Here is a 14,348-nt window from a genome sequence, read left to right as displayed (position 1 = left end):
AAGGGTGACAGAAACTAAAGCATGTTTAAAGTGTTTGGGGGTTGATTGAAAGAGGCAGACTAGATAAATGCTATGTTCAGAGCTCCACTCTGATTCACACTTGAAATCAATAATTTTTTATCAATATAATTTCCCCACAGACCGTAGGAGAGCTGCCATCTGGGCAAAGTGCATGCACAGTGAACACATGTCCAGTGAACACATGTCCAGTGAACACATGCACAGTGAACACATGTCCAGTGAACACATGCACAGTGAACACATGCACAGTGAACACATGTCCAGTGAACACATGTCCAGTGAACACATGCACAGTGAACACATGTCCAGTGAACACATGTCCAGTGAACACATGTCCAGTGAACACATGCACAGTGAACACATGTCCAGTGAACACATGCACAGTGAACACATGTCCAGTGAACACATGTCCAGTGGTCCTTCTGTAGCTCAGTTGGTAGAGCATGGCATGTAACGCCAGTGGGTTGATCCCGGGACCACCCATACATAGAATGTATGCACACATGACTGTAAGTCGCTTTGGATAAAAGCGTCTGCTAAATAGCATTTATTATTATTATTATATTGAACACATGTCCAGTGAACACATGTCAAGTGAACACATGCACAGTGAACACATGTCCAGTGAACACATGTCCAGTGAACACATGCACAGTGAACACATGTCCAGTGAACACATGTCCAGTGAACACATGTCCAGTGAACACATGTCCAGTGAACACATGCACAGTGAACACATGTCCAGTGAACAGGCTATTCAAATGAGACGCTGGAATTTCACATAACTGCCCACAACACTGATTTGCACTAAATAGATTTTTCCATACAGGGTAAATAACACACTATCAATATTGAATCTTCATTAAACTTATCACTTCAATTTCTGTTTTAAAGCATGAGAGAATACATCAATAGGCTACAAAATGTGATTACAATAATCAGTCACTCGGACAAGCAAATCTGAAGAGCTCCAAGCTTACCAAATGCACACAACCTACTCATGTTACCATGATCACTACAACATCCACATGAGAGAAAACTATGCGTTAGTGGAATCTATTCTTTATTAGAAATGCAATTTAGTGGAGGTATGGTATGGGTAAGCAGAACCACCTTTTCAAACACAGCATTGATGTTAACCCCTCTGGCCGTAGTCTATTTTGAATCCAGAGTGTTTCTGAGTCACTCCACGTGTCCCCCTCACTCTCCGATTTAGGAAAACAGATCTGGAAGTGGGGAGCGCTGCAACACCGGAGATTGACAGCTTGATACACCCACTCCATGGAACTACATGTGACTCCACATCCTGCCAATGGGATGCCTGCTCCCATGTTCCCATGGTGATTGGTGACCTATTATACTGCCACTACCGAGTGGCGCAGCGGTCTAAGGCACTGCATCTCAGTGCTAGAGGCATCACCACAGACTGGTTTGATTCCAGGCTGTATCACAACCAGACGGGATTTTGAATCCCATAGGGCGGCGCACAATTGACTGTCTGTTTTGTATCTGACCCATACTTTATGTTTTCTATCTGATTTGGATCAATACTTCTCTGCAGGGAGATAAGTGGATGTGCAGGAGTAGATTCAATGAAACACTATGGTCTAGGTCTAGCCTTTTGAGGACCCAAAGCGAGATTTGGTATTGCAGTTTTACAGATCATTTCCCGCAATTCTACACATTTTGCCATGTTAATTATATCTGAGTAAGATTGGCTAACAAAATCAATGGTGGCCCCCTGGAATTCAGGGCCCCTGGACACATGCCCTGCGTGACAAGTTGGTATTCTGCCATGATTGTTACAAGTTTATTTGCTAAAATTGTCAGCTGACATGGCTAATTGAGTGGCTATTAGTAACTTCTGATGCACAACCACATTTCGAACTTGCACCTTGTGCATTCTACTATTCTAACTCTTAACAGTAAGTTAAGACCCCAACTGAGTTCCAAAAAAATAACAAAACGTTGGGCCCTTATGCTTGGAGTCAGCCCTGATTATGGTCACTGCACTGCATTGCATTCTCTTCCAATGCAAAGTTAGCCTATGTGCTCTGTGAGGTGCAGTCTCTTGACTCTATGGGGTGCAGAACATATAACAACGTCATAGCCTATTCTTTTGCATAGATTCTGAGATGTTAGGTAGAGATCAGTGAGGATTGAAGGAGTAAGGTTGCTGATTCACACACAATTTTGCGGGTAAAATAAGTTTAGCACCAGCAGTCTTTGTAAAGGCCTACAGCTACATTCTAGAATGACAATTTCAAGATAGGATAAACTGTCCTACACATATTCATGCTAAAACCAAAAGGCAGCCCCTATCCTATTTGCTCAGACACCTTAAAAAGCAGGCTTCAGAGGGCGGTCCCTAGTCACAGGACTCTTATCCAAATTCCTCCCCCTTCCCCCTCACTCACTCACGCACACATTCTGTCTCTCCCCTCCCAAACCCTCTGAGGGCCTTTGGGGATCTGCGGTTTCGCGATAGAGTGGCTTAATGTCTCCATGGCAACCATTGCCCTGAACTACAGAAGATGCCCCAAAGGATGCCGTCACAATTGAGTACCCCCCGGGGCGAAACGAAGTTCCGCACACAGCAGTGAGATAAGATGTCTCTATTGCAGAAAGCCCCCAGGTGGGCGCCGAACTCACTCACTGCTCTCTGATCTTAAAAACCGCACAGCACAGTGAGAACACCAAAGCAGTCCTGACCAGATCAAGGCAAGCAGTAACAAATTCTACTGCAACTGAGACCAGCTTCAACTTGACACTATAGCTCTACATTCATTATGTAGAAATAGTCACAATGTTTTGGCCTACAAGTGCATCCAGTAGACTACTGAAGTGGTTTAAAGGGGAACAGCTTGGGAGGAGTCTGGACCAGCAGCCCTGTGGATATAGGGCAAGCACACTAGAAGCACCAGTGCCATAAAAGGTCAAGACCTCTACGCAGAGACACAGCATGCTTACATTACATTCTGTAGTACACTACAGTTTTAGAATGGCAGCATAGCCAACAAAATGAAACTGATTAATTTTGCCAATACATTTTCTATATACTTTCACAGGTAATGTTTTTTGTTATTGTCTAAAGAATCGGTTCAGATGAGTAACATTCTGTCACCACTGGATGGTGGCATTGTGTAGTTTAATATAAACTACAATAGGAGACGTGGAGGGGTAGAATAGGCCTGCTTTAAAAATGCATAAAACCTTCCCAATGTCCTAAAAGCAGTGGCATCAATTGATTGTATTGCATGCAGAGGAGAGGGCATTTAATCTGTTATTGTTGATATTCACCATATTTTCTTTACACATGTTAATTGCCTGCATATTAGTAGGATAACCCATGGGGTAAATGGGGAAAAGCACTGAAATATATTTGAAGTTATATTCTACTGATTGTGGACTTCAGGAAACAGCAGAGGGAGCACACCCCTATCCACATCGATGGATGTGGAGAAGGTGAAAAGCTTCAAGTTCCTCGGCGTACACATTACGGACAATCTGAAATGGTCCACCCACACAGACAGTGTGGTGAAGAAGGCGCAACAGCGCCTCTTCAACTTTAGGAGGCTGAAGAAATTCTGCTAAAACCATATTCTTTCACCACAGGAATGGCTGAACAAACCAGAGGCAAATAATTTCCTGGTTTTAGGACTAAAAACTGGCGAGCTATATGAATAACCAACTCCCAAAACAAAACCCTTGTTTGGGGAGTTGCTATGAATAAAGTTTTTCAATTTGAATGTTGTCATAGAAAGAACCACAAGGGTTGAATGGATGTCGTGATGTAGAACTTGAGGCCTTGTTCAGGAAAGTGGATTGTGTGTGGAGTTTGTTGCCGACAAGAAAAGTTATTTTATGAGATGGGCTTTTGTGTACTACTTGGTAAGGTGGTTATGGTTATGTCGAAGTCAAAGAGAGTTGGATAAATCACAACAAAACTGAATCTGAGTTAGGATTAATTAAATGCGGAGGCAGGTGTGGTGAAGATGGCCAAGGTCGAGCCTCATCCCAATGATGAAAAGATGATTCTGGCTTGGTGGGAATTCGATTTTTGGGAGAATGTATCCTTGTCTTCTGGTGGATCCATACATGGTAAAAGTAACTTGAAGTGGAGTCGTGGGAATTTATTGCATTTTTTCCATCCAGAGCCTACAAAAACTATGACTTACATTGCTCACCGGAGAAAGGTGCCATTGAATGGAGTGATAACTGTGGTGTTAAGTGTTGAGGAGGATAATCTGAAATAGAAGATTCCCAGTGTATGTGATGCCCTCCGTTTGGTGCAATGCAGACCCAGTGGAGAGCGTGGTGAAACAGAGAAGACAATGTCTGTTCTGCTGAGTTTTGTATTCAGTCTTCACCCGACAAATTCAAGTTAGGATGTGTCAGTTATCCTGTGAGAGCTTTTGTCCCAAACCCATTACAGTGTTTCAGGTGCCTAGGTTATGGTCAGGTAGCAGCAGTGTGTAGGAAAAAAAGTTTTGTGTGTTAACTGTAGGGGTACCCACATGGTTCTGGAGATCAGAAGTGTCCGATTAGAGAAAGATAGGTTGCGGTTGCAAGGATCAGAGTAGTACAGAAGGTGTTATATGCTGAGGCAGTGAAGAAACTAGTAGAGGAAGATGGGTACAGGGCGAGGATCCCTGTGAGTAGGCTGAGGCCAATGGAAAATTGATTGGAATAATATGTGCTTTAGTAAGGTTGGTTTCTTAGCCATTGTTATCAACTGTACCTCAAAAGTGTAAATCACAGAAAATCTATTTTGTGAGTGCAGCTGCAGAGAAGTACTCCGGATTACGAGATGTTACCGCAGAAGAATTACAGGGGGTGCTGAACGGTGGTGTTCTGTCCTCCCAGGCTATTGACGGCAATATGTAACTTTTTAGGCAACTGACCAAATTAACATAGAAATGTGAGTTAAAGATTTGTCATCTGTTTTGAAAGCAAGCGTAAGATGCGGTAGATATGTTCTATGTGCGCTATTTCTATGCCTCCTGTTTTTATGTTTAGCTTTTGCTTCTTTTACTTTCGGTTGTGTACACCAGCTTCAAACAGCTGAACATACAATATTTTTGGTTATGGAAAATATATTTTACAGTGGTTTAGATGGTACTATGATTCTCTACACAATTACTACTTGTTTTCTCATATAAACTGAAATTAGGCAAACTATTAGGAAATGGCGGAGCAAATTTAGCATATTGCTCCTTTAATAGTTGGCAGGGTATTTTTCTTTTACCAAGTATAATGTATTGTACAGAAGGTGGCAGCATGCACCACTAACGTTTGTTTGCGGACCGCCATAATAATACAGAAGAAGAATGTTGTCATTATTCTCTTCCTGGTTGAAAAGATGGCGGCTAATCAAGCTTTGCGCCAATTAGTCCCTCCATCCCTGTCTGCTAAAGTTGAAGGGTATGTTGACAGCTATGTTTAGTACTCTTATGATCCGTGTTTTAACTATATCTAAGCTATACAATCAAAGAGACAGTTCAACAGAATTGTGATGGGTCAAGAAGGGGGCAGCGTGGTACGTAGGCTAGCAGCACTAGCTAACGTAAGCTAGCTGGTAAGCAATAGCACATTTTACTGTTAGCTAGCTAGATTAGCTACGGAATGTAGGCTAGTGTGATTAAGTGTATCTCTCTGTATTGGCACCTGATACTTGCTTGGCTCCTGTTCAATCAAATCAGATGAACTTTTGTTAGCTACATCATCCCACGTTATAGACGATGCGTTTGTTTTTCTAATGCTAATCAGACTAGATCAGTTCTGAATGAAGTGGTATCAATACATGTTAACGTTATATCTCTGGTGCTATTCCAGTAAAAAAAGGTCTAGCCATGCCCCTTCTTCTTAGTTGCCTAAGATGCTAAACTGTGAGGATTCATAACTTAGTTGTGGTCAGCAACATGTCAAGAAATTGCATGAGCTGAGTCAGACATCCCCTTAGTGGTTAGAGTGATCTGCACCCATCCTTAATTGTAAATTCAAAATGTTGCTTCTAATTTGTCATGTGTTTCTTCCTCACACAGCTCATTTGCATATCTCACAGTGAGAGACAGGTTGCCGACTATCCTGACAAGAGTCATTGACACCATCCATCGCAACAAAAACAAGTTCTTTGAGGAGTTTGGAGAGGTAAGAATAACCACCATCACTTGTCCATCCTAAGCCACTGTGCTATAATCATCCAAATGTTGGACATTTTTTATTTCCTGACACATCCTGATCTTGGATCAGCTTCTCCTCCCCCAAATCCTTACAATTAACACTTGGGTAAAAAAACACAAAATTGACCTTGGATCAGAGTCTATGGTTCAACTTCATCCTACTCCTCTTCTATATCAAATTGTATTGGTCACATACACATATTAAGCAGATGTTATTGTGAGTGTAGCGAAATGCTTATGTTTCCATAGGAGGGAGTCCAGGCAGAGAAGAGGACCATTGGCTTTCTTTCTAAGCTGAGAAATGAGCTGCTGACAGACAAGCCTGTCCTGGTTCTGTGTGATGGCCTGGAGGACACAGACAGCTGGAACCAGTACCTCCAGAGACAGCAGAGGCTACTGGGGGAGCGGGACACCGTCAGCTGGTTCAAGTCCCCCTGGCTCTACATAGAGTGCTACATGTACCGCAGGATACAGGAGGCCATCTGGCTCAAGTGCGAACCAGTGCTGTTAAATGTTAGCATTAGCTTAGACTTGAGAAGGGAATGCATAGATCAGGGTTTCCTGGTCCTCGGGACCCCACGTTTAGATTTTTGCCCTAGCACTACACAGCTGATTCAAATAACGAATCATCAAGTTTTGATAGTTTGAATCAGCCTTGTCGTGTTAGGGCAAAAACCAAAACGAGTTTGGGAGAATAATCTAATTTTAACAAACGTTATAACTGATTTATCAACTATTAATAAGCTACCTTTTAAACCGTTTATACATGATACACTAACTGGATAACTCATTAGGTTATGTGTCTTTTAACATATCCTTTCTCTCTTTGTGTCTGTGCCAGTCCCCCCATCAGTGACTTTGATGTGTTTAATGAAAGCAAGACGCAGAGTTTCTTTGAGTCCCAGCAGGCTGTGATATCCCTGTGTACATATCTACAGGGATTCAACAGGAACATGGACGACCTCTCAGAGACACAGCTCATGGAGCAGTTCTACAAACTACTACAGGTGAATATTGCCAACAATCTTAAATCAAATTGTATTTGTCACATGCGCCGAATTCAACAGGTGTAGGTAGACCTTAGTGAAATGCTTACTTACAAGCCCTTAACCAACAATGCAGTTTAAAAATAAAAAGTGTTAAAGTATTTACTAAAATAAAAAGTAATAAATATAAGAAAAATAACAAATAATTAAGGAGCAACAATAAAATAACAGTAGCAATGCTATAAACGGGGTTCTGGTACAGAGTCAATGTGCGGGGGAACCGGTTAGTCGAGGTAATTGAGGTAATATGTACATGTAGGTAGAGGTAAAGTTACTATGCATGGATAATAAACAAAGCAGCGTAAAAACGGGGGGTTCATGCAAATAGTCCTGTTTGATTAGCTGTTCAGGAGTCTTATGGCTTGGGGGTAGATGCTGTTAAGAATTGGCGCTCCGGTACCACTTGCCGTGCGGTAGCAGAGAGAACAGTCTATGACTAGGGTAGCAGGAGTCTTTGACAATTTTTTGGGGCCTTTCTCTCACACGGCTTGGTATAGAGGTCCTGGATGGCAGGAAGCTTGGCCCCATTGATGTACTGGGCCATATTATTATTTTTTATTTTATTTTACCTTTATTTAACCAGGCAAGTCAGTTAAGAACACATTCTTATTTTCAATGACGGCCTGGGAACAGGCCGACAGATTTGTACCTTGTCAGCTCGGGGGTTTGAACTCGCAACCTTCCGGTTACTAGTCCAACGCTCTAACCACTAGGCTACGCTGCCGCCATATGCACTCCCCTCTGTAGTCCCTTGAGGTCGGAAGCTGAGAAGTTGCCATACCAGGTGGTGATGCAACCGGTCAGGATGATGGTGCAGCTGTAGAACATTTTTCAGTAGTCTACAATCATCTCTTTTGTCTTGCTCACGTTGAGGGAGAGGTTGTTGTCCTGGCACCACGCGGCCAGGACTCTGACCTCTTCACTATAGGCTGTCTCATCGTTTTCTGTGATCAGGCCTACCACTGATGTGTCGTCGGCAAACTTAATGATGGTGTTGGAGTTAAGCTTTGCCATTCAGTTATGGGTGAACAGGGAGTACAGGAGGGGATTGAGCATGCACCCCTGAGGTGCCCCTGTGTTGAGGATCAGCGAGGCAGATGTGTTGTTACCTACCCTTACCACCTGGGGGCGGCCCATCAGGAAGTCCACGATCCAGTTGCAGTGGGAGTTGTTTAGTCCCAGGGTTCTTAGCTTGATGATGAGCTTTGAGGATAATATGGTGTTGAACGCTGAGCTGCAGTCACTGAATAGCAAAAGGTGTTCCTTTTGAAAGGGCAGTGTGGAGTGCAATAGAGATTGCATCATCTGTGGATCTGTTGGGGCGGTATGCAAATTAAAGTGGGTCTAGGGTTTCTGGGATAATGGTGTTGATGTGAGCCATTACCAGCCTTTCAAAGCACTTCATGGCTACATATGTGAGTGCTATGGGTCGGTAGTCATTTAGGCGTTCTTACCTTAATGTTCTTGGGCACAGTTCTATGGTGGTCTACTTGAAACATGTTGGTGTTACAGACTCGGTCAGGGACAGGTTGAAAACGTCAGTGAAGACACTCGCCAGTTGGTCAGCGCATGCTCAGAGTACACGTTCTTGTGATCCGTCTGGCCCTGCGGCCTTGTGACTAAGACCTTTAAATAGGTCAACATTCACATCGACTATGGAGAGCATGATCATACAGTCGTTCGGAACAGCTGATGCTCTCATGTATGCTACAGTGTTGCTTGCCTCAAAGCAAGCATGGAAGTTATTTAGCTTGTCTGGTAGGCTTGTGTCACTGGGCAGCTCGTGGCTGTGCTTCCCTTTTGTACTGCGTAATAGTTTGCAGGCCCTGCCACATCCGATGAGCGTCGGAGCCGGTGTAGTACAATTCAATCTTAGTCCTGTATTGACGCTTTGCCTCTTTGATGGTTCATCGGAGGGCATAGCGGGATTTCTTATATGTCCGGGTTAGAGTCCCGCTCCTTGAAAGCGGCAGCTCTAGCCTTTAGCTCAGTGGGGAGGTTGCCTGTAATCCATGACTGCTGTTGGAGTATGTATGTACGGTCACTGTGGGGACGACGTCATCAATGCACGTATTGACGAAGCCAGTGATTGATGTGGTGTACTCCTTAATGCATTCGGAAGAATCCCGGAACATATTCCAGTCTGTGCTAGCAAAACAGTCCTGTAGCTTAACATCTGCGTCATCTGACCACTTCCTTATTGAGCAAGTCACTGGTACTTCCTGCTTTAGTTTAGCCTCTGGATGAGCATTTTCTTGTTTGCTTATGGCCTTATACAGCTCATTGAGAGCCGTCTTAGGGCCAGCATCAGTTTGTAGTGGTAAATAGACAGCTACGAAAAATATAGATGTAATTATCTTGGTAAATAGTGTGGTCTACAGCTTATCATGAGATACTTCCTTAATATTAGATTTCATGCATTAGCTGTTATTTTCAAATAGACACAGACTGCCACCCCTTGTCTTACCAGAGGCAGCTGTTCTATCTTGCCGATGGACATAACCCAGTATGTTATCCATGTTGTTGTTCAGCCATGACTCAGTGAAACATAAGATATTACATTTGTCCTTTTGGTAGCATTTGTCCTTTTGGTAGCATATGTCCTTTTGGTAGCATAGTCTTGATCTGATTTTGTTATCCATTGATTGCACGTTGGCTAATAGTACTGATGATAGAGGGGGATCCTTACAAGGCACCCCAACCTACATCCCTGATATCTCAGTCTCTTCTTCATGCGAATGACGGGGATGTGTGTCGGGTGTCTGAAGTAAATCCTTTGCGTCCGACTCGTTAATGAAAAAGTCTTCTTCCAGTTCGAGGTGAGTAATCACTGTCCTGATATCCAGAAGCTCTTTTCGGTCAGAGATCGGTGGCAGAAACATTATGTATAAAGTAAGTTCAAAATATCGCGAAACACGCACAATAGTACAATTGGTTAGGAGCCCGTAAAACGGCAGCCATCTCTTCCGGCGCCATCTCACAGGTGAAGCTGTGCAAACTTCAGGGGTTTATTATAAGAGGCCAGCTAAATGTTGATTGTTGAAAATTAAAGTGAAGTCGCATTACCAAAGATCATTTGATGTTATATCTGTTTTGCCAATTAATCCCAAATGTTACGATCACAGTTTCTGTGAGTTAATGTCTCTGTTCCTGCTCTTAGGTGTCTCTGTGGGGCAACAGGTGTGACCTGTCCATCTCTGCTGGCATGGAGAACTCTCAGAAGGCCAGTCCCATTGACTCCCTGTCTGACCTGAAGTCTTTTATCCTGGTGGACGACTCCAACATGGTGTGGTCTGCTCTGACCTCTGCCCAGAGACCAGGGGAGGATGGCAAAACCACCCCAGGGAGGGTGGACATCGTCCTGGACAACGCTGGCTTCGAGCTGGTCACAGACCTGGTCCTCGCTAACTTCCTGGTGTCCGCTGGTCTGGCCAGGGAGGTCCGCTTCCATGGCAAGTCCATCCCCTGGTTTGTCTCCGACGTCACCTCACACGACTTCCAGTGGACCATCCGCCAGACCCTGGCCGCCAATCACAAGTGGATGTCCAAGAGCGGCGTCCAATGGCAGAGCTACGTACGGGAAGGCGTGTGGTCCTATCACGACCACCCGTTCTGGACAATGCCTCATGAGTACTGTGACATGGCGGGCGACGCGCCTGACCTCTACGCGACACTGCAGGGAGCCGACCTGATTCTGTTTAAAGGAGACCTGAACTACAGGAAGCTGACTGGGGACAGGGAGTGGGATCACATGGTGCCGTTTGATATGGCACTGAGGGGATTCGGCCCAGCTCCCCTGTGCAGTCTGAGGACTCTGAAGGCTAACATCCAGGTGGGGCTCCAGCCGGGGCAGGGTGAGAACCTCAACACCCAGGACCCCAGCTGGATGACCAGCGGGAAGTACGCTGTGGTCCAGTTCTCCAGCCCTCACAGGGAACAGTAGACCTGTCAGGGACAGGAAATGACGTCAATATGTTCATAATAAGTGGTGTCATCATAATCAGAGGAAGTAAGGGCGTGAGCAGGGCCAGTGTACTTGTAACCATATGCCAGGTTAGAGGTGTAGTTTGTTTTGTCGTAGAACTACCTAATGTATTTAAATGAGGAGAGTGGTTTAAAGGAGGATGATAGAGGATACTTTAAACGAGGAGGGTAGTAAATAGGGAGTGGCTGCAGTTCCAACTTCTCTGGACCCGTCGTCCCGACAGCTAAAGGTTGGAAGCTTCTGTGAATGTGTGGTAATCTCTACTTTACACACCGTCTCTGTTCTATTTGTTCAGCTGCCCAGAGAAGAAGCTACTCTGGCGAAAGGTGCTTGTTTAATAAAGTTAGATCAAACTTGAATCATTGTAAGATTACATAAAGATAATATTCTACATAACCAAATAAAATAGCATAGTATAACATTACTGTATGACAAAAAACACCTAATTCCTTATTTTTTAGGATGATTGTGCTCATCGTCACTTTTTCTCTCATGCGTTCTAAACTCAACAGTGCACGCCACTCAGCAAATGTATGCTACAGTTTAATACCATCTGCAAAAAAATGTGCTCAAGGTACAAAACTAATTCAAAACACTGTAGCCTACTTCAAAACAACACTGTAGCCTACTTCAAAACAACACTGTAGCCTACTTCAAAACAACACTAGCCTACACTCAATAATATTTAAATGCATATGCCCATGAAACTGATTGCAAATGTTTGGCGTACAGATTCTGCATGGATGTTTCACAGGTAAAACTTGGAAGAATTATCATTCACGATTGACAGTGAGAAATGCGAAGGGAGGGTGACCAAAAGTTTGGGTGTGCGAGTTAAAGAAACACATGCACAGAGAAAGAAACACATGCACAGAACGTGAGTGGGATCTTCAGCTCTGGGGAAAGGGATCCAGTGGGATCTTCGGCTCGGGGGAAAGGGATCCAGTGGGATCTTCAGCTTGGGGGAAAGGGATCCAGTGGGATCTTCAGCTCGGGGAAGGATCCAGTGGGATCTTCAGCTCTGGGGAAAGGGATCCAGTGGGATCTTCAGCTCTGGGGAAAGGGATCCAGTGGGATCTTCAGCTCTGGGGAAAGGGATCCAGTGGGATGTGGCTGTGACCTCTGGATCCCCAGCCTCTGCCATTTAAATAATGATCAACTGCTGGTTAGCAATCCATCCTGGCATAACTACAAAACAATGACGTTTACTTCTCCCATTTAACAAATGTGTTGACGGTTGTTTACCATCATTCAGTACTAGGTTCGGGCTCTACCTCCATTCCAGTTCAAATCAGTTCATTTAGAAGCATTGAAATTCCAAGTCATGAATTGAAACATGCTTATCTGATCTTAAGTGACTTTTCCCAGCCATATTATGTCATTTATGTTGTGTTTTTGTCTCCCCAAAAGCCACTCCACAAAATATAGATTTGAGACACATTTAATTCATAATTAGAGGCAATAAGGTGCAATTTGAACATTTACATGTTAAGTTGGCCTGTCGTGAATAGTTTAGAATTGTTATTTTAAGTTGAGACCTTATTTAACACCCAAAGCCAGCGGCTATTTTTTAGCCATTTATTTTGCATGAGCTCGGCAAGACATCACAGAGTAACTTGTGGTTGCTGGTATTTTCTGGGTCTTAATCAACGTCATCAGTTTGTCTTGTCAATTTATTGCATGTGTTTTTGTTTGCATACATCGGGGTTTGCACAGTGACCACAGTCCCGGAGTTTACATTTTCATAGTTAAATAACTGAAGTTGAACTACAAGGTAATGTTCCCACTCTGGGAAACTATAGATAAATCATAGTCTTTGGGGCAGTGCAATCACACGTACAAGGTGTGTGTTGTTAAAAGAATAGCACTAACACCTGTCTAATGATGTATTTCTGTTTGTTTGATAGTACAAAATGTTATTTACGACTCATTAGAATGCCTCTGTAACCAGTGCTGGTGCCGTTGTGATCCTAAATGACTGGATTGTTCTCTTTGCAGAAATCTGGAACAAAAATTGTTATATTATGATGGACTTGGTTTAAATAAAGAACTTCAATAACTGGTCTTATCTCATACTGTTGTATAAATGAATGACAGTAAGAAAAGAACAACCGAGGCTTGACCTAGAAAGATGATTCCCTTTTACTCATTCTCCCCATACTCTTACGCTCTTCAATTTATCCTGGGAACATGTATAAAAAACAGAGTTATAATCAGACTGCTTGTTTAGCACTTGACATCACATGTCTGAATCTGGGCTGTTTACTGAGTGAAGAGACCTAGAGAGTGGAGCTTCTCTAGGCAGCAGGTCAAACAGGAGGCCATTTTCTCCCAGTTTGCAGAGATAGAGGTTAATGAACCATCACTTTAATAAGCAAAAAGTTTACTTTCCCCCATAAAATCCAGCTGTCAATTTGTCAAGAAATTTTGAAAAAATCAGAATCCCCAGTATGATCTCACTGAATTGTTTGTGGAAATGAAAACGCTCATCTTCATACTGTAATATAGGGAGCTGATCTGTCCATTTTTATGTACTGAGAATTCTTACACATGTTGAGGACTGGAAATACTAGTAGTCTTAAGTTAATAATAACAGTGTGCTAGGCACACCCTGCATTTCAGCAAGTGACACCGTTATTCCTTTAGAGAAACAGAGTTATCTTCCACTGTAGGTTGAAGGTCAAGAGTTGTCCTTGTATGCCCTTGAAACTTACCTAAAGGAATGGGGAAGACATTAAACGACTTTTCAAACATTGGTTGAATTTCATCATGATGCAGCATGTACTTGAAACCCCTTTGTTTGCTGCTTTGGCGGGATAATAGTTTATATTTGATCAGTGAATATCGTTGATAAGGCCCAATGATAGTAAGAAAATGTACTTTAAATTAGTAGCTTTTCCTTGGTCACAGTAGGGAGTGATTTAGTCAGTGTAGTTTGGTGATCGTACTGCAATGCTGTATTCTGTTTTCCTGTATAGATTTAGGCTATGAAAAGGTGGAACATATAAGAAAATGCATTGCCTGATGTCTGAATCCTCTCATCTTTTCCCCACTGGGAGTTGCATAATGTTGGCATCAGAAGGGTGTTGACCTCACATACTGTTTGCTGTGTCA

At 43.2% G+C, this 14,348-nt stretch overlaps 1 protein-coding gene across 1 annotated transcript; it reads left to right on the top strand.

Moving 5' to 3' along the window:
* The first annotated feature begins 5,317 nt into the window (after positions 1 to 5,317).
* Positions 5,318 to 13,297, top strand: armt1 (acidic residue methyltransferase 1). The gene is made up of 5 exons (XM_046298676.1): positions 5,318 to 5,445; positions 6,066 to 6,171; positions 6,453 to 6,694; positions 7,045 to 7,210; positions 10,410 to 13,297. The coding sequence occupies exons 1-5, from the start codon at positions 5,384 to 5,386 to the stop codon at positions 11,190 to 11,192; spliced, it is 1,359 nt and encodes a 452-aa protein (XP_046154632.1). The 5' UTR covers positions 5,318 to 5,383; the 3' UTR covers positions 11,193 to 13,297.
* The last annotated feature ends 1,051 nt before the right edge of the window (positions 13,298 to 14,348 follow it).

The sequence above is a fragment of the Oncorhynchus gorbuscha genome, linkage group LG14 (assembly GCF_021184085.1).
Source record: "Oncorhynchus gorbuscha isolate QuinsamMale2020 ecotype Even-year linkage group LG14, OgorEven_v1.0, whole genome shotgun sequence".
NCBI classification, from domain to species: Eukaryota; Metazoa; Chordata; class Actinopteri; order Salmoniformes; family Salmonidae; genus Oncorhynchus; species Oncorhynchus gorbuscha.
Note: the sequence above shows the minus strand (reverse complement) of the source record. Positions and strands in the feature narration are given on the sequence as shown.